The 21,199-nt window shown below is 39.3% G+C and overlaps 2 protein-coding genes across 3 annotated transcripts; both read left to right on the top strand.

Annotated features, from left to right (window-relative positions):
- Window positions 1-3,733: 3,733 nt before the first annotated feature.
- Window positions 3,734-6,651, top strand: sdhaf4 (succinate dehydrogenase complex assembly factor 4). The gene is made up of 3 exons (XM_022207711.2): window positions 3,734-3,914; window positions 4,852-4,965; window positions 6,018-6,651. Exons 1-3 carry the CDS (start codon window positions 3,836-3,838, stop codon window positions 6,125-6,127), a joined length of 303 nt encoding a protein of 100 aa, XP_022063403.1. The 5' UTR covers window positions 3,734-3,835; the 3' UTR covers window positions 6,128-6,651.
- A 148-nt stretch (window positions 6,652-6,799) lies between these two features.
- On the top strand, window positions 6,800-19,556 carry cep68 (centrosomal protein 68). Of its 2 annotated transcripts, none has more exons than XM_022207710.2 (9): window positions 6,800-7,664; window positions 10,401-10,483; window positions 10,573-10,870; window positions 11,739-12,791; window positions 13,857-14,052; window positions 14,314-14,510; window positions 15,856-15,978; window positions 16,886-16,982; window positions 17,090-19,556. In XM_022207710.2, the coding sequence occupies exons 3-9, from the start codon at window positions 10,604-10,606 to the stop codon at window positions 17,242-17,244; spliced, it is 2,088 nt and encodes a 695-aa protein (XP_022063402.2). In that variant the 5' UTR covers window positions 6,800-7,664; window positions 10,401-10,483; window positions 10,573-10,603; the 3' UTR covers window positions 17,245-19,556. The 2 variants fall into 2 exon arrangements, with proteins under 2 accessions (XP_022063402.2, XP_051815685.1); XM_051959725.1 differs by having other exon boundaries at window positions 10,611-10,870.
- Window positions 19,557-21,199: the final 1,643 nt, after the last annotated feature.

The raw sequence follows: 21,199 nt of genomic DNA on the forward strand, positions 1-21,199 counted from the left end.
TGTGTGTGTGTGTGTGTGTGTGTGTGTGTGTGTGTGTGTGTGAGTGTGTGAAGAATTCCAGGGCAGCAGCTTAGTGCTGATATTTCAGAGTGGATGGTGAAATTCTCCTTTACATTCCTCTTCAACCTTTTTAAAAGCAGTCCTGGAGAATGTCACATCTCTCTCTCTCTCTCTCTCTCTCTCTCTCTCACACACACACACACACACACACACACACACACACACACACACACACACACACACACACACACACACACACACACAGCCAGAGTCAAAAAAGAGCCATAAACCACATGAAAAACAACGGGTCTTGCAGCAGATGGTGTGGCCCTGTTCTTAACATCATGGAGTCGGACTGGGATTTACATGAAGCAACATGAGACACCGAGACCGACTGAATCCACAGATAAACTGTGGCAGGTTCTCCAAGTTGCTCAACAACCTTCAAAGTCACTTGAAAAACTGTATGCGAGCGTACCAAGGTGAACAGATGCCGTTTAAAAGCCGAAGGGCACTCGCACCAAACCTTGACAAGATTTAGGTTTTCATTCTTTACCACGCTTTTGATAAAGGTATTATTTTTGACAGCCTCCCTAAAAAAATGTTGCATAGCAGGTTGTGTGTGACACTGAAGTATCTCACTCATATCTAATTCATTTAACAGGCAAAAACATATATATGTGACCAAGGTATGTATTAGTAAAGTTGATTTTTCATTCATTTTCAGTAAACCAGCATGCTGTGTTTATACATGCTCTCTGAGGAATTCATTTCATCAGACTGAAAGTAACTTGTCATTTTTACATTTTTGTTTTGGTCCAGACTAAACCAAGTGTGACCTGACTGACTGCTTCCCTTGCCCTCAGTCTTAAATCTATAATTTAGACTGATCACATCCTGTGTACATAGACATTCTGTGAGGTTGATGGTGAAATGAAAATAAGTGCATTACATCAAGGACTGGACTTTAGTACAGATTTGAGGTACCTTTAATGCTCATTTCTGTTTCTTCTCTACTGCATATCAGAGGCAAATATTGTACTTTTTACTTTACTACCTTTGATATTTTCAGACACAATGTATTCTAAAATGTAATATTTTGTTTTTAAGTAAATTACTCAACAGTTTATTTAAAGTACAGTTGATCAGTTAGTCGATCAGTTGGTCAACTGACAGAAAATTGAAAACTATTACGTCAGTTTAGACAGCATTTCTCGCAATTTTCAGAATTTTTACAAACATTCATTGATAGAGAAAATAATCAGAAGGTCACTCCCTAATAAAAATAATCATAAGTTGAAGTAGAAGAATGAGTTCTACCTCAGCCAGCTACAGCAGATAAAGCCTACTTTTACTTTAAGGAATGAGTATTTTATTAACAACAGTCCAGCTAACAGCAGCCTTCAGGGAAGGTACCCTGAGGGTTACTTTGTCAAACCTTGAGAGAACCTTCAGGGAATGTTTACTAAAGATTACTTTGTAGAAGCTTTAGGGGACCTTCAGGGAACATTTGGGGAATGTTTGCTGGAAGTCCCCGGGGCATTTTTCTGTTTTGAACACTTTCATTTTTAATACTTTAAGTATTTTTTTGAAACAATACTTACTTTAATTTAAATAACGTTTTCAATACGAGATGTTTATTAGCAACTGTTGCCTACTGATAGCTAGTGAACACTTTCTCCACCTCTGTTAATATGTACATGTGACTAATAAAAATAAATGGAAGAGCACATCTTCCAAAGTGGACTCTGCTTAACCGCAAATTGCAATTTTCAGTGACTGGTAAAGAAAGCTGTGTGAAAAACATGATCATCAGTACTACAGAATAAGCAGGATAAGCAAGAATTTAGGTGTGAAAACAAAAACACTCACACCGATCGAAATAAACAAGTAAATTTGTCTTTAAACCCTTTCAGACCCTGTGTCCACTGGAATAAACATGACGTATTTTTGGTTCTAGAACAATTAATAACTGTGATTTTGTTATTTGAATAATGCTTTGTTACTGATTGGTTCCTGATAATCCAATCACAGTTAAAGTCATGACCAGTAACTTCACACATCAGAGACAAGACAAGATGCTTGACAGGAGTAGACACCTTTTTCCTTGTAAATGTTGATATATGTTGATTGTAGCCTAATCAGTTTGCACTCAACAATTCAAAGTGATGATATTTTAAGTTATCCAATGGACATCAGGGTTTGGGTGATAATAACCAAAACTTCATTATTTGGTGTCACTGTGCAAAGTCATGGAATATCTGTGAGCACTTCATACCTATACTTTGATAGTTTTTTTTTCATCTTAATATTTGTTTATTTTTTTGAAGTGCAGTTTGACATGGTTGACCACATACCAAATTATGATGATAAGAAAGAGACCACCAGATGTAAGAGGCTGTACTGCACAGGAAAAACACACGTCTGTTGTGACAAATGCAACATCCACCTGCGCTTTCTGCCACAGAAACTGCCTCAAGGCCAGGAATGCTTTGAGGAGTACAACAACGAGTTTGAAATGTTAACTTGGCTGCCAAATTCCCCAGATCTCAATCCAAGCCAGTATCTATGGGATGTGCTGGACAAACAAATCCAATCCATGGAGACCACACCTCAAAACTTCCAGGACTGAAAGGATTTGCTGCAAACATCTTGGTGCCAGGTACCATGGGACACCTTCAGGAGTTTAGTGGAGTCCACGACTCAATGGATCAGGACTGGTTTGGAAGCAAAAAACCGGACCAACAGAATATAGGCAGGTGGTCAAAATGTTATGCCTAATTGATGTGCATGGACATAGATGATATGACATGATTTAAAAGTGCCGTGTATTTGCAAAAATGCCAATAATTTGCATTTTTTCCCCCTATGTCTTGTGCTCAAACACAAACTATTCATATACTGTAGTCATACATAGTGACTGCTGCAAGTCAGGTCTTACAGTATTTCAAAGACAAAAGTTGCAGGATTGCAAATGGCATGAAAAAAATTATAGCAATTTTATTCTTGACAGACACCAAGTCCCAGTTTCTACATCACCTCCAGGTAATTTTATGGGGTTTTCTTTCTTACAAGCTGAACATCTGCTTATCCATCAAAAATCAGTGACTCGATAAAAGTATCCACAAGCTGATGTCTGTTTTATTTGTTGTGTTTGTGTGATCAGTTCTGTAGCCTACTGTGTTATAAAGTACAGCAGTACATTATTGCTATTTTACTGCCAAATATATCAAATTGTTGTCTTGATTTTATATTACCCAAAATCATACACATGTAAAGTTGTTAATGTTCAGACCTGCACACAGACATACACAGAGACATTCACTTTCAAATATTAAAAACAAAATTTGTTTTTCTTAAGTTTGAATGACATTTCACAGTGCTTCAGTCCATTACAATGGACATGTAAAAATAATAAAAACAAAAAAACTGACTTGGCAGAAATGTCTTTGTTCCATGTATTTTCATATTTAAGAGGAGTAAAAATCAACTGGAATAAAACATGCTTTGCTCAGCAGAAAAAAAACAGGTCTAAGGAGGTTAAATTATGAGTAACTGAAATATGTATAGGCCTTCTGTAATAATAAAATACTGAACGAACAGTGAGCGTGAAAATACAGAGGTATATTAGGGATCAAATGGGATATTCGGTGGTTTGTCTCCTCCTACTGACGTGGCTTCAACAGTGCACTGTAATCCACAGATGCTGTAATCATACTTGCTGTCGCTGCATGATGACGTAAGTGACGTAGCGACAGGCGACAAACAACAACATTGTGTAAGTGTCCGAGCACGGGAGAAGAAACGTCGCTGTCGTTTGTTTCCACCTCCAGACATGTATCTTCTGCGTTTATGTGCTTCAACCAGCAGACATGTTGTCTTGAAAGGTCTCTCCGTGGAGTCAGTGTTTACAGGTCAGTGTGTCTTTGTTCAGGGTGTCCCTCACTTTTTCTCACTTGCTGTCCACCACCTGCTGGTTTTAAGACAACCAGCAAAAGCCATACTTCCCCAGCACAGTGCAGTATGCTTCAGGTCCATCTGCACCGTGAAGCACTGACCAATGAGTTCTGAAGCATTTGGCTGAATATGAGCAGATAATATTGCCCAGAAAACTTCAGAATTAATTAATAAGTCACATCATCAATAAATATGAGAGAACCATTTCCATTGGCAGCCATACATGCCCACGTCGTGATACTACTACCACGCTTCACTGATGAGGTGGTATGCTGTGGATGTGGAGCAGTTCCTTCCTTTCTGCAGACTCTTCTCTTCCTATCATTCTGGTACAAGTTGATCTTTGTCTCATCTGTACATAGGATGTTGTTCCAGAACTGCACAGGCTCTTTTATGTTGTTGTTTTTTTTTTTTTTGCAAACTCTAATCTGGCCTTCCTGTTTTTGGGACTCACCAATGGTTCAGTCTAAGTCTTTTCTTAATTGTTAACTTTGACACAGCTGCCTCCTGGAGAGTCTTCTTGATCTGACCAGCTGTTATTAAGGGCTTTTTCTCTGACCAAGGAAAGGACAAGCTTTAGTGCCACAAATCTGAGATTCAGTGGTTATCCTTCTAAGATAAGATAATAGTGAAAAACTAGAATCTCAGTAATGAAAGCTACACAGACTTAAGTGGCATTTAGGTTTTACTGGTCGGCCTGAATTTTTAGTATAGCAAATCTAACCTGTTGTTAATAAATGCTGTAGTGTTCAGCCTAGAAGTAATACAGTTACTAAGAGGTGATACAGTTTTGATTCACTTGACATTTAAACAATATTGCGCAAGAGTGTACTCACTTTTGTCGTTTACTGTACACAGTACTTTTTTGTTCTGAAATCCTTGTTTTTGTTTCAGGATGTTCACGGTCGGCCAGTGGAGCGGTCAAGGACAGGGAGCCGCTGAAGAAAGCTAAAACCCCACAAGGACAGTTTGACAGCACTGAGGACAAGAGCAAAGATGTTCTGGAAAGTAAGAGTCCTTACTTTTACTTGCTTAAGATTTCTGCTTGTCACCATAACACCCACCAACAAAAATGAATTCTAAGATGAATTAGAATAAAGGTCTGCCATAGAATTATAACTCATCAAACTGGCAAACCATTGAAACAGCTTTCAGGTGATCAAAAAAAAGACATGTATGATTAAAAAAATAAGAGTATCTACACTATAACATGTCCAAAAGAATATATAGTTATTTTTAATGTTTCAAAAACTGAGCTTCAGTCATGATATTGGGAAGTAGCTGCATTTGATTGAAGAAATAAGTGCAATCATGTCTCTGCATTAAATTAATTTATATTGATTTCAATGCTACCTGTTAGCACTTCATAAGAACCACACAAGCCCATTTGTTTTGACAACAGGAAAATGACATTTGTCAATCTTTCTGATGCTAAGTAAGTACAGTCAGTGACCAGTTCATTTAGAGAAGCCAGTTTAGGCTGTGCAACCCAACAATAAATCCTGCCTACGTTAATCTTATGTTTCATTTCTTATGAGCTGCAATGCTTTAAGCTAGGATGCATTTTTAATATTTTATCAACCCCATTTATACAGTATGTACAGACTCACCTTGTAGGATTATACTAAATCATTTATAAACAGCACAGACTACAGCATCTGAAATGATCACGAAGGTTAATCAGCACCTGTTGAACGCAAGTGTAAAAACAAAACAAACACTTCATTCAAGGTTCGCGTACTTACTTTTCCTAGAACGTTCTCCTACTCCTCACAAGGCTGAGTTTTCTCAGTTGTCAGGATGTGACAGTGTTAAACTCCATCTGCTAGGAAAGGGTGTGCAATGTGGTTGAAAGCTCAGGAAACTGCAAGTAATTTTTTCCTAGGTAAAGATTGTACGTCACATTCAACCCTTAATTCAGGGGTGAGTTAGAGTTTAGTTTAATGAGCTGAGTCTATCACTGTATGCAGTATAAACTGAGGAAAAAGCAGTCATTCATGGAAAATATCTTAACTAAAGCAGCTTCTTTCATTCTGAATTATTCTCTTCTTGTCCTTCAGAGTTTCCTGATGATGTGAACCCTGTAACCAAAGAGAAAGGAGGTCCTCGGGGTCCAGAGCCCACCCGCTACGGAGACTGGGAGAGGAAGGGCCGCTGTGTTGACTTCTAGTTCATTCCCTGTAAATGTGACATGTCATATATATCATATATATATATATATATATATATATATATATATATATATATATATATATATATACATTTATAATATGGAAATGTAATGTGTGGACAGAGGCACTTTTTAAGACTGTTTTGGTTGTGCTGTTCAAAGGTTTATTATTTAAGGTAAGAATGAGGCTGAGCTGGGAACTGTAACTGTACTCACAGGAAAAAAAAGCCGAAGTTTTTGCAGAAATTTTGTTTCATAAGCATTTCTTTATGGGTCATGCTGACTTTGTTCTCCATTGCTGAACTGTAGAGTTTCAGGAACACAAAGACGTGTGTCATGTGACATATATTGACGCAACTTTCATTGTATTTTGCTTTGTATGTAAGACTGTGGAGTACCTGCAATTTTCCAAATTGCAAATGACAAAATACACACTGTGCAGTTTTCACTGACTGACGCTACAGCTGAACAGAGATGTCTGTTATGGTGACTTGATCTGCAAAATGATAAAATCACTTCACCCAGTTGTCGCATTGTTTTTATTTGCGACTTTTTACCTGGACCTAATTATACAAGATGATTGTCAAATTTTGTGCCAGCTGATATTGCAAGTTTAGATTATAATGAGTTCAGGAATGTAAACAAATGCTGGTGTTTATTGCAGGTGAGACACATATTGTAGTCCATAACATTGTATTTTACATTTTTGATCACTTTTCCCTTTCGGTATGCAACTTCTTCCAAGTGTAATCAACATATAAAAGGAAAATGATTCATTTCTCATATTTGCAAACCCACCCTGAACAGAAGAGGTGTCCTGTGTTATCAACTACATTAAAAAAAATTCAAAATTTAAAATAAAATAAAAAAAATCATTCTCATGTAAAAGTATTGTATTTTATATGTCGGTTTTTCTAGTGTACATTAAAAGTAAAATTTTAACATACATGTTTTAAAGAGAACCACGTGAAGAACACCATTGCACTAAATATTGATTGAAATGGCCAGTAATGGAGTCAATAATGAGATACAAAGAATGTTTATTGGGATTGTCTGGTTTCCAACATTAAACATCAGATTGACTCAGAACATCAGAGCTGTTCCTGAAAACGAACCTAACAGGAGGTTTAATGGTCTCTCAGAGGAAGAGTAAAGTTCCACATCTGCTTCTGTTTCAAATTCAACTCGTTTTCTTTGCATGTTATGTTGCCTTCAATGTCCCCAGCAATATCGTAATAACAACGATTTCCTCCCACAAAGAAATACAAGAAAGAAGGGTATTTGTTCTGTTAGCGTCAGGCGTTCTGGTGAATTACTGCTTTTGTATCCTTGAACTGTACTCCAAACACTCCATGTCACACATGTGCTATAATACGTCATCTTTTAGAAAGACGAATATTGTGGTGTTTGTTTATTCCAGGTGTAATGAAAAATCGTATTTGAGGTGCTGGCTCTGAAGGCAGCACGGCTGGAAGAGCTAAAAAGCTAACGAAGAGATGCTAATGAAGCTGGGAGCGCAACGACTCTGATAAATGTGGTAAATATGTGTCGGTAGTGTTGTTTTCCCTCGCATACAGGGCTGGGACAGCTGCGACAAGGGTTAGCAGTCAGACTACTTTGATAAATTTTAGTTAAGTGACTGTTGGTCTGACTTCCGCCGAACACAGTCAGCGGTGGGCGGAAGATACTTAAAATGAGAGGTTTTGTGAAATGGAATATAGCTTGGTGGATTAATACGATTCCGAATTCACAGAAAGATATCACAGAACTGTGAAACGGGCAAAGATTGGTTTTACGAGCGATATGGACACATTTAGTAGCAAAACTGTTAAAATGAGTGTACAGTTTTCCCATTGAAGCCATCACTGTGGATGCTGCATTGTTTCTACACTTTCGAGAACTCCAGAGGTTGACTGAGGCTTCATTCAGCCTCTTACATGTCTGTCATCTTATACTTCCATCGTATACTTGTCTGGGCAACTGTTGAACAGACAGGTATAAACGCAGGACACATTAGCAGCTCTCTACAGTGGCCAACAATGGCTCCTGTCTGTGTGTCTGGTCACTTACGTTTTGTGTCACCGTTTGTTGCCATGGTTTCCCTGACAACCTTCTCTGTCCTCTGTGTTTGGCATCCTTGGAAATATTTTTTTCATATTCAGTCTATGGTTTGAACTAAAGTAAAGCTAGTAGAGCTGCCCGATACAAACTGGAACAACTAAACAAACTTTATCCACATATATTAACCAAAAATCTTGATATTTTGTATGACCTCCTTTGGCCCTGATAACAACTTGAATTATTGCTGCCATTGTCCATCCATCCATTCTCTATACACCGCTCTATCCTCACCAGGGTCGCGGGGGGCGCCGGAGCCCATCCCAGCCGACTCGGGCGAAGGCAGGGGACACCCCGGACAGGTCGCCAGCCCGTCGCAGGGCTACATACATAGACGAACAATCACACTCACATTCACACCTACGGGCAATTTAGAGTAGTCAATTAACCTCAGCATATTTTTGGACTGTGGGAGGAAGCCGGAGTGCCCGGAGAAAACCCACGCATGCTCAGGGAGAACATGCAAACTCCATGCAGAAAGATCCCAGGCCTGCTGCCATTGTTTTTACGGAAATTTCTTTTGTTATTGAGTTCCAAATAGTTTCTAGCTGTTCCCAGAGACTTGCTTAGGATGAGACTTTTGTGCAACCTATTTTTCAATTCAATCAATCCCAGATCTGTTCAGTTGGATTCAAGTATGGACTTTGAATTGGCCAGTCCATCACTTCCAGTACTCCTGATTCGTTTTTTTTTGTTTGGTCCAGTAGTCTCGGCACAGCTTTGAAGGATGCTTGGGGTCATTGTCTTCTTGGTATATGAACCCACGACCAATCAGGTTCAATCCAGTAGGGATTCCATGATGCACCAAAGATGTTGTGGTTGACCTTCTTGTTCATGATAGCATCCATTTGAACTCACTTGCCCATGCCGTTTCCACAAATGGAGCCCCATACCATGATGGAATCCCCCAATGTTTCACTGTAGGTGCAGTCCACCTGGCATCAAAACATTCTCCAGCTTTTCTGTGAACTTGCTGACCAAAGAGTTCAAATTTGGACTCATTCATCCAGAGTTATTTCCAGTCATCTACAGTCCAGTGTTTGTGCTTCCTGGCAAATTTTAGGCCTTTTTGGAGGTTTTGTAGGCCCCAATAATGACTTTTTAGCTGCTATTCTTCCCTTCCCATTGTTCTTTCAGTCATCTGCTTATGATCATTCTGTAAACTTTCTCAGATTCTGATCTAGAAGCATTAATCAGTAGTGGTCTTCCTTCTGTCTCTAGTACTTCAAATCTTGAGTTGCCTGGCATCTGCGTCAGTTAACTTTCATTTTCTGACTCCTCCTTGGCCCATTTTGTAAGTACCAGTCTCTGTAATCGAATCCAAGGCATTCTTGACCACACTGTGAGAACATTTTATGTCTTGCCCTGTTTGTCTCAAAGACCATCCAGCATCATGAAGTGCTTTAATTCCGGCTCTGTCTTTCTCAGTGAATTCCCTACGCTTCACCATTTTGAACAGGAGTAAGAATTTTAAACTAAATTCATGTTTTCGAACCCAAATTTGAGCCAGCTCATTGGAATTCTCTGAGAAGTCAGAAATTAATCAAGAATAACATACAAGCTAAAACGTAATCTGTGCCTCAATGTCGACAAAGCAAAGGAATTGGTGATTGTCTTCAGGAGCGCCAGCAAGCTCCACCACATGCTGTTTACCATTATTAGTGCAATGTTTTGGTACTAGACCTTCATCAGGGAAATGCTATAATAATATTAATCTTTCTTAGATGAAAGTTTAGCACCAAGACTTTGCACTTATAAATCTGTTGTTGCAAGTTAGACAGTGTGTGGGAGTCTGTTTTGTACCTGTTGAATGCTGAGCTGAAATTGATGAACAGCATTCTGATGTACTTGTTGTTGTCCAGTGGGAGAGCCTAAAGTGAAACGCTGTGGACGTGGAGTCCTTTGTGTTTGTGTTCTGGCGGTAGGTGAATTGTAGTTGGTCCAGTGTGAGATGCAGATAGGTTTTGAGGTGAGCAAGGACCAGCATCTCGAAGCACTTTATGATGATGGGGGTGAAGGAGTGGTTGTCAGACTTGATGCTGTAGAGTGTTTTGGCATCAACATAATAGCAGTGGTTTTTGAAACATGTTTTTTGTCAATCTGTACTGCTACTCTTTGTATTAATGTGCTCTATCTGTTTCTTGTGTCATTCTAGGGCTCTTGTGTGCTTCAGCTCAGCAGCATAATGTTTGCCGTTAAGTTAACACTGGACAGAAAACTCTGCCGCCACCTTGCAAGGTGCATGGATGAACCCTAGACATAAATAACAACCATAGTAAAATAATGTTTACAATTGTATAACACTAAAAATCTTATATTTGTTTCAGTTGAAAAGGAACTCCTGCATTTTTTTGTCCAATGGCAGCCCAGGGATTGAGCCAGCGATGGAAGTTGCATCTCCCAGAGTTCAAGCACAGCAAGAGAGGCTCGAGTTCGACTACAGAAGACAATGAAAGAGGCAAGACGGAGAGAGAAACCAGAAAAGGGCTGCACAAAAGTGTTTCAATGGCAGCCACCTCCAGGTATCTGACAGACAAGCATTATGTGATGAGAAAACCTCTGTTCTCTGCCGAAGAGCACACATCCATCTTAAAGAAGACACATCCACAGAACCCCACAGAGCAGGTGAGGAGAACAGAGATGAGGGGACTTGTCACAGTAAAAGTTTTGTTTTTCCTCGTGTAAACTAAACTGCATGTTTTCAGTTGTAGCATTGACACACCCCTTTCAGACATTAAGCAAATCCAATGTCAGTTTTACGTATTAGTCTGATAAAGTGTCATGTGTGAAGAAGTCATTGTTCTTTGAAAGTCACACAGCAATTTGATTTAGTCGGACCTAAAAAAAATTCACAGCACTTCCAGCATGTGTCGGGTCTGAATCCCATCACATTAAAATAAAAAGCTGCAGCTGCATGTGCAAGTGTAAAAATCACACAAATATACTAAATGCAAATCATGTTCAACCAGCTTTAGTCGATGACATATAATGCATGTACTGTTTAATGTTAGGGCCACTAATTAAATATAATACTGAAAATCAAGTTCTAAAGGAAAATTGAAATTTCAATAATAGGTCCTAACATGATAAAAGTAAAATCATGCTTTTTACTTAACAAAAAAGTCATACGATATAGTTGTGCTAGAAAAATACTGTGCTAGAAAAGCAAAGTCGGAATTATGAGGAAACACATGATGCTGTGTATAATAACTGTTAAACAGACTAAGCCACTTTCTCCTGTCCACTACAATGAAGTATTAGAAAAAACTTTGCCTCATTATTACAATGCCTATTTTTCTCAAACATTTTCTTGTTTGCTACCTAAATATTCTACATATAGAACACTTTCCTACAACAACTTACTTGGAATTTCACAAATGATAATATTGATGACAGTGAGTACTATATATACAAAAGTTTCTTTGTGTTTTACATATGTAGTTGAAACCCCGTCGTTATCATGTCTTGTTTTTGTCTGTTCCCTGCCTTGTAGATGAAACAACTGGGTGTTAACAGAGGAGAATACACTGACATGAAATTCTTAACCAGACAAAGGAAAGCACTGATCCCAGAAAGCTTCAACCTCAGTGACAGTGACAGCTCACCTCCCTCAGCCTCTGGAAAAGACCTTGACTCACCTTTGGGTGTCTCAGAGCTCCAGACCCGGCTTAGCTGTGAGGAACCTACTTTTCAGTCGTCTTTCTCTGACAGCAGAATTTCTGAACAGAGCTTCTCAAGTTCCATCCTGCAAGTCCAGAGAATTAAACCTCCTCTGAGGCCACAGCTGACCTCCACAGTCTTGAATCCTACCTACAGCCCTCACTCAAAGTTGTCCAGACCAGGCCAGACTCAGCTCAGGCTAGATGAGTGGGAGACCAAATTCTGTTCTCCTAAAGCACATTCAAAAGGAAGCCCTGAGTCTCCCTATCAAAAGAACTACTGGGCCTGTGCCATCCCTGAAGCTTTACCTCCATCCCCAGACAGACGCTCTGCAGGATGGGATCCAAATATGGAATACCAGACCCTGCTGGACTACACCTACCCTCTAAGACCAGGACATGTGGTGAGTGAGTGGGACAGCTTTGAACTCCAGGCAGAGTCTTTACTCCAGACAGACCCCAACCTGCAGGACTCTGGAATTGAACTGAACCAGCTTTGTAGCTCTACTAGCCTATCAGGGTTGGACTTTTCTAGCAGTGGAGCAAGGTACACCAGAAGAAGAAGCAATCATAGTGCAGGTCATAGGTCACCTGACCTGCAGGAGTTCACCGGATCCTCAGATGTTCCGCCCTCCAGTTCCCATGCCTCTCATAATATGGATCCCATGACTACGTCCTTGGACAGTTTGGACAGAAGTACAACAAACTGTAGCAAAAATGATGGTCCCCATCATCAGCGTCATGTGCCGTCCTCGTCCCACTCCATCTCCACTGCTTTTCACTCCACCAGTGTTCTTTCTCAGTCTCGGTGCTTGTGTCGGGAGGTGGATGAGGAGTTTTGGCGTCTTCCAGAGCAGCTGGAGGAGTTTCAGCTGTTGTCCAAACAGGTCAGTGCTGTGGACACTCAAGGACTTCGACCCAATGACCACACTGGTGCTTTTGCATGTTAAACAATTTACTACAAATCATTGAATTAAACCACAGTTATGAGAAGGCTTTGTTTTTCAGCACTCTGCACATTCAGAGTCATCTCCACCTCTTGAAATAGTCAGCTAGCCAAAATCCTCATAATTATGATTTATAATATCAAAAACTGTGAAGAGCTGTAAAAAATGTTCACATGAACGTGTTTATTGAGTGGTCACATTTGCGACATGAATATAGCACATACAGAATATGTGTATTTGTGTAGCAGTATAACACTCTGCATGTTTACTCTTTAACAACAGTCCCTTGCATGCAATAACATACAATTCTTCAAACAAGGGAATTAGTTGTAAAAAGGCTAAAACATGCTGCATTGCTGGTATGTTGTGTTTCCTTAACCTCTTAAGCCTACTTTTATCTGGTCATTCTGGTTTTTTAATATCCTTCCTGTCAGGCTTAAGAAAAATTGTAATTCATGGAATTATCTGACACAGGAGACGAGTTTAAATCTGTGTGCCCTCTCAGAGTTAGCAAAGATACCAAATATGTCAGCCTCAATGTTGGTGAAATGTACACTACAGTTAAGTTTGGGGGCACTTAGAAATGTTCTTATTTTTGAAGGAAGAGCTGTTTTTTCAATGAAGATGACATCAAATGATTTAGAAATACAGTCTAGACATTATTAATGTGGTGAATGACTATTCTAGCTGGAAACAGTTGATTTTTAATGGAATATCTCCATAGAGGTACAGAGGAACATTTCCAGCAACCATCACTCCTGTGTTCTAATGCTACATTGTGTTAGCTAATGGTGTTGAAAGGCTAACCGATGATTAGAAAACCCTTGTGCAGTTATGTTAGCACATGAATAAAAGTGTGAGTTTTCATGGAAAACATGAAATTGTCTGGGTGACAAAAGCATATCTACATTGAATTTGTATTATTTTCTATCATGAAATTTTAGACAGGCACAGTGGGGTTTTAAAAATCAGCAGTTCGGATCATTATTTGTTTCCTGTGTGCAGGTGAGGGAGGTGACATCCCTGCTGAACCAGCCTGTGACCACTAGCTGGGAGTCTCTGGAGCCAGGCGCCACCTCCATTCTCTCCTCCACTGACCTGCCTGAGAAACATGGGGCTGAAAACAAGGAAGAGGAAGTCAAAGAGGACAAAGATGAAGGAAACAGGAGGGGCAGGGAGCAGACGAGTGCTGCTCAGACAGGTATTTACTGAAAAATGTTGGGAGGTTTAGATGGATGTTCAGATCGTGTGCCTGTACATTCTTAAAGGGTCAAATCACCCAGTTTACAAGAAATATTTTTCATCTTTCCCTAGTTTAGTGGTTTCTCTTTATGCAAACAGATGTGGTTTCATATGTCCAGGTTTGAAGGTCCCTGCCTCCACAGCAGTATCATGGAGATGAATTAAACTTAGTTTGTGCCCTTCACTGCACTGAAAACCTCCATCTCTCATCCTTTAACAGCTGACCATAGTGGCTCTGAGACCATAAGGAGCCGTTTTGGAACCAGGGTGGAGCCTGCTGTAGGTGAACTGAGTCGCTCCAGTCTCAAGGAGGTAGAAGCTTTGGTGGAGCGGCTGTCTGGCCTCACCCTGCCTGACAGACAGAGGATGAACCAGGAGGACCAGGAGCAGAGCAAGTCTCTGATGCAACACATACAGGTAGAGACTCAATCTGACCTGCTTTACAAGAGGTTAACCGTAAGCCAAAGAGCCATATTTCTCACTAATAAATGAAGGAGTCTGTGTGTCCACTTTGTGCTTTTTGATGGCCGTTCATCTAATTTACTTGATGACTGTATTGCTGGGCACATGAGGAGGTGACATGTCGAGAATGAAGCCATTTGAGCGTGTTGTCTTTGTATATCATGTTCATTTCTCTAACACTTTTACAGTGGTATGTTTTCAGTGATGTCAGCTTGTCGACGTCATCAGGAGAAGTAACAGCATATCCCCAAGAGATGACCTGCTGCAGCTCATTCTGACTCAAACTGTGCACAAACTTATCACCACCCTATGAGAAGTTGTTTCTTTACTAACTTTCAGCTTATGCCAAAGCGACAGATAAAAGTCAGGTTTCTGTTTGACTGTTTTCAGCATTGGCTTTGCTCTTCAGGCTCACATACTGCTTCATTCAGTCGTCTTTTCAAAAGAGTACTTTTGAGTGCATGTGTTTGTGTTAGCTGTGCTCCTCAGCCTCACTTTGGCTGTGTTTTGTTTGTTATAGAGAATGGAAAGTTGATGTGTTGCATGTTGAGACAGGAGTGCATCCTGGAAGAGGCACATTCTGTTATTTACCTGCTTGTATTTGTTACCGTTTAAATTGGTCAAATCTGATGGAGAAGGGAAAAAAGAAAGAAAAGGCATCCTAGCTGGAGAAACTGAATCGCAATGCTACTTAACAGTGTTTGGATAAACTAGGCATGATAAACAACATAGATCCGACTGAAATGCAAGCGTCGATGTACTACCTACACTCACATTAACCTGATATTATTATTTTTTTACCTTTTTGCTGGCTTTGTTGCATAGGTTAGTAGGAGAAGCATACAGGAAAGTAGGGAGAAGAATGGGGAATCTAACCCAGGCTGCTTGAACACCATACCCAGATAGTCTACACCATCTGGTTTGGGATTGAGTGCCAGCACTTTAAATGAGTTTAAACTTTTCAATTCCTAAGATTGTTTGCCTTTGTGTGTATCAATCTAGATTGGTATTTATGTGGATTTCTATCTAGAACGAGTGTTGTGGAATCATTGCAGCAACTGTTGGCAGCCCAAATCAACTTGTCTGTTTTCTGACAGACCCCATTCCTACTGCAGTAAATCCCTTCAGTCACTCACTCTTGCTGCAAGCCACGATCGTGAATGTTTTGAACACCCTGTGTACTATCTTCGTAGTAGCATACAGAATTTTACAGTTTGAAAACTAGACTTGCAGGGATACATTTCCCCTCACACTGATCTTGATTTAGTAAAAGCACCCATGAATGTTGTGTGTGTTGCAGGTGTTTTGTTCACACCTGGAGCTGCTCATCCAGCGGCTGTATGCAGTCTCAGAGAAGATGGAGCTGTTGGCTGCAGCCTCTGTGAGCCCTGATAGTGGGAAGTCAACCCTGGCTGAGTATGAGGTGAGGATTGAGCTTCAAGGCCCTGTACTTTATAATCAGTTGCTTACAATTCACTATCTTACAGGGCTGAATTTATATTTTGTATATGGTAAGAGATGAAGTGACATTATTCAGATGGTTAAGTGCATGATGCAGTCACTGGCTGTGGACATGTTCACACATTTGTTAGCATGGAGAGTTTCTCTGTGGGTTTAGTGAAACAAAATTCACCAATTTCTGTTTCTCAACTTGGAAGGCTTTTCCTGTTGGATCCCAGAACTTAGTTACTCTTTCTGCAGGTGCATAGCAGGGATAAACCTGACAGTGAAGCATCTCTTCAGCATCTGTTATTTTTAGTTTCAGTTGTTGTCTTTCACACCGCCTCTGTTGGGTTTGTGCACGTTCCTGCACAGTGGAGAAAAGTCACGCTAAGCAAAATATGAGAGTTCTTTATATTACGTATACAATTAAAAACAGTAAAACATGCAGTCATTTTTCATTTTAGATGTCTACAGAAAGAGTGAAAACCCACATATTGATCTGTTTCTCTTTTTTCTATTATGCAGATGGATTTAAACAATGAAATGTCATGATAATGCACAGATCTGGGACTGCTTTGTTGAGATGAAGTCCTATTTAGTCTGTCACAGAGTCTAGGCTCTGAGTATCTGTAGTGAAAGTTTTCTTAGTGAAGAAGCTGAATAATCGACTATCGGCATGGACAAGCAATTATTAGACTAATTGTTCTATTGGATGTACTGGATTTTTAGGCAGTTAAACTCATTCACCAGGGCTTAAAGATAAACAGGAAAAACGACAAGGTGAATTCAGCAGCACAACCAGGCATAAAAAGTGTCCTTCACTTCATTTATTCACTTTGTGCACATTGTATTCTATCAACAGTACAATCTGACTGTCTTGTTGTTAGAGCTTTCAGAAAGAAGTGAGCAGCCATCAGCCCCTGACCTCCTGCGTTCTGCACACCGGACAGCTTCTCCTCAGCTGCATCAACACTACCTCCCCACGTCAGTCTGCCACATGAAACCTTAATAACTGAAATGAAAACTTTAGATTCATTTTTGCTTCCCCGCTGAATCTGAATCTACTTTGTGTTCTGTCTCCTCATTTGCAGTGTTAAGAGACAGCCTGATGCTGATTGAGAGACAGTCTGGAGCTCTGCAGACTCACACTGAACATTTTTTCTCCAGCATCCTGTCTACAATGGACAGCCTGACTCAGCAGAGCAGAGAAGACGGCCCTGTAGAGGGTCAAGGCTCCAGTTTGTGAACAAACTGCAGGGCATGTCTGTGATATGATTTATTTTACTCATTTCTTTTTTTAAACTTATTTCCAACAACTATGTTCTTAATAGAAGGCTCTTATTTATGATTCACAAAAAGCACCAGTGACTTTTTACACTAATATTCAGGACTAGTACAGGGCCTCAAAGTGCTTCCACAACACTGTGTAAAGGATTATGTGAATGCTCTATTCTGTCTTAATATTGTTGTCTTTTTCGACTCATTCTTATTGTCACTATTGTGGTTTAGTACAAGCCCTCAGTTCATTTTGGAAATTATACATCTGCATTAAAACAAAGATCCTAAAAGATACGTAAAATGTAGTAAATAAAAAATTGACACAGATTGGATACTTCAATGCTGAAAAACTGAGACATCGTCAAGCTTAATTGCTGAGCCTTCATATCAAGCAAAGCCGAGAAAAACATATTGTAACATTTGGCTAAAGTAGCTATAGCTAAGGCTAACAGCTAGCCTGAACTAGTCATAGTGCAGTCATTACAATGTGCCAAATGTGCCTCCAGATGACACATGATAGGTGGTCCAACACGTTTTATGAAAACAAAACATGTCAAAAAGTCCATTTATGGTCAAAATTCAGCTTTGAATAAACAGGAAGTTCCTGAATTTTGGTTTTGTAGGGCAGAACAATGGTCTGCCATTGCTCTGACAAATAAGACATTATGAATAAACAAGGTTTACTGCTGTAACAACTAAACGCTAATCTGTTAATGCCAAATCCTCGAAATTGCCTTCAATTTAAAAAAAAGTTAAATTTACATTTAGAACTCAATGCACAGATTGACAATATACATTTCAATAAATAGGCAAATTAATAGTATTTCATTGTCTCCCTAAAGTAGTGACAAGCTGAATGTTCAACAGGCCTTTCAATATAACCGCTATTCACATTTCACCTCAGTTTGTGTGTCACTTTTTTCAACAGAGGAAACTAAATGATCACTTCAGAGATGTTTTCACTGTACTTTGGACAAAACAAGGTGAAATAAATAATAACCCAGTTGTGGTAATAGTAAAGTTACATTTGTTTTCTTCTTGATTTCAAATGTATTCATGCACCAAATTGAATGAACCAGTTCTCAAGACATAATTACGCGTTGACACACTTCTGTGATTTCAAACAGTTGACTGAGCATTTGAGGACATGGACAGCTGTGTCCGGCCTCTACGCTCTCCATTTGTTTACATCTGTTTCTCTGAGTGTGATCTCTTACCAGTTGCTTCACAGTAACGGTCATACACTTCACTGAACTGTACATTATGCCGTCTTGCATTTTTAAAGCAATTTTTTTCACAGGGATCAGTGACTTTTCTTATCAGCTCCTTTACATTGTCAGCATAACACACTAATTTGATGATGCTTTAATGATGCTTTAATGCAGACAAGCATATGAAAGGATCAGTTCACCCAAAGCATATATTCTCTTTTTTTTCTCTCCTTCCAGATGGTTTTGGTTTTTAATGTCCAAGCAAGGAGATGTAGGTCGCTGGGATTTTTGTCTGAACAACAGTAAAATAGAGAGGAATATAATTTAGTTAGTGGTGCTTGCAGCTGCAGCATCGATAAATGACATTACAGAAAATCCACCATAACCATCTCCTACCACATTCTGCACACTGTTACTCTGGAAAATCTGCTGTCAGTAGTTTTAATTTGAAATGCTTTCTTTCTCAAATATACTGTCCCTCCTAGAGACAGGACATGGGCATGCTGGATCTCACCACCAGAATATGGTTTTTGTTGTTTGGTGAACTTCTAGTCATCTGAGAAAGTTTTTGTAACCACGAAAGCTCAGATTTTTCACTGCACTGTTTTCTATTTAAAGTCCTAGATTACAGATAGTTGTTAAAAATTGTGGGTTTCGGTTGTTTGTTTGCCTTATCTAGTTCGAGGAAACTGCAGAAGTTGGTGCACTGATACATCAGCGAGGTCATACTGTATTTTGCGATAGTGGCCTGTTTGGAGGGAAAACACCTGCTAATGTTTCTAAATGAAGTTATGTTTCTATGATTCAAAGGCTGGCTGTGAAAAGGTGTGTGCTTGGGTGTCTTTCTGGGAAAGTGTGCCTTCCAAACTGAAAAACTGTGAATATGTAGTAACAAAGGTCAGTGCCTGCTACAGTACTATCAGCAGCCAGCAGCTATGGACTGAAATGCCGTCTCTGCTCAGTCCATAAAGAAGAACCTGCCCTGCTCATAGTAACTTGATTTTTTTCTCTCTCTTTATTGTACTTTGTATGAAATGAACTAATAAATAAAACCTGCTATTCCAGTTTATTTGGAAGCATCCTCGCTTTGCTTTAAGTGTGTTTGATACAATATTATTCATCCATGTGTACCTCGCCCTCAGCCAAATGTCTAGGTCACACAGCTCTACATAATACTTTATAAAGGTTTGTGTGTCCATTCAACGCGGAAAGTGGGTTTGCCTCTGTTTGGTCTGCAGTCTCTCTCATTCTTTAACCTTCATGTCGTTGTCGTCCTGCGGCTCAAAATTGACGCAGTTAAAAGTTTGAAAATATGGGAAAAAAAATTTCACAGTGAAACTTCTCATGTCCACATTTTCAACATTTTTTGGAAAATCTTTGAACATTTTTTGGTGGAAAGAAATGTTTAAAAATGTTTCTTAAGAACATTCACATGATAACCAAAAACCAGTAAAATTTGCTGGTTTTGGTTGATTTTTATGTGAATGTTCTTAAAGAAAATATTAGACGTTTTACTGATATACAACCCCTGTCAAAAGTTTTAGGACACTTTCTCATTCAAATAAAGTAGAACCTGTCCTACAACTTTTGGCAGGGGGGTGTATCTACCAAATTTGGTACACAAATGCAGCACATCAGGCTGAACAAAAAAGTCAGTGACAGCCACATTCCAAACCCAACAGGAAGTGAGTTATTTTGCGTTGAATGTCAGATTTTGCCCATTTTTCATTTTTCTAGAACGAACTCCTCCTAGGGGGAAACTCCAATTCACCTCAAATTCGAACAGTACATACAGGAGGCCTTCATGATCCAAAGTTATTAAAATCTTTTTCCAAAGTCAAAGGGCATGTCCATGGCGGCCTCTGGAATTTTGATCCTTCGCCATGAAATTTCAAATGCTGTTTAAATGCCCTGAACATGCTCCAATCTGCCTGAAACTTTACATGTATGATCAGAGTCCTGTCCTGATCACATCCATATGATGAAATACACCCCCTGTCAAAGGTTTTAGGACAGGTTCTACTTTATTTGAATGAGACAGTGTCCTAAAACTTTTGACAGCGGGTGTATATGTAATCATTTTAGATATTTTTAGTGTTTTTTTTTTTGGAAGATTTTTACTCATTTTTTGAAAATATTTACAAGAATTTTCTTGCCAAATTTGGGGAATTTTTTAACATAAAACTTTTATAGGAAACGTTTAAGGAATTATTGGAATTTTCTTCCTGAAGGTTTTGTGGATTTTCTGAAATTTGGGGAATTTTTTGGGTGAATTTTTGGATTTTTTTCAAACAAGGAAATAATATTTTTTTGGTGCCTGTAAATGAGAACCACAGGAGGGTTAAGAAAAGACTACAAACCCAGCTCTTTATTAAACACCTTTGCACTTGACATACTACCACGGTCATATTATCACACTTGAACTTGTTTTATGGCTCTTATCCAGGTTGTTATCTCCTGACTAGATCTTTGCTTGCGTTGTATTTACTCTCAGACGTACATCGCTTTGGCATCTGCTAAATGAAATTGTGGAATTGTAGAACTGCCTGTGCAAATGAGGAGACAGGTAACAGATGATGCCTTGAACAGATGTTTCCTTGAAGACGCTAATGTCTCAGTATGTAAGGCTAAAAAACTTGTTTATTACAACTGAAAATACAAAATTTAAGTGAATAAATCAAACACACATATCTTTGGAAAGAATTGAGGTAA

The sequence above is a fragment of the Acanthochromis polyacanthus genome, chromosome 15 (assembly GCF_021347895.1).
Source record: "Acanthochromis polyacanthus isolate Apoly-LR-REF ecotype Palm Island chromosome 15, KAUST_Apoly_ChrSc, whole genome shotgun sequence".
Taxonomy (NCBI): domain Eukaryota; kingdom Metazoa; phylum Chordata; class Actinopteri; family Pomacentridae; genus Acanthochromis; species Acanthochromis polyacanthus.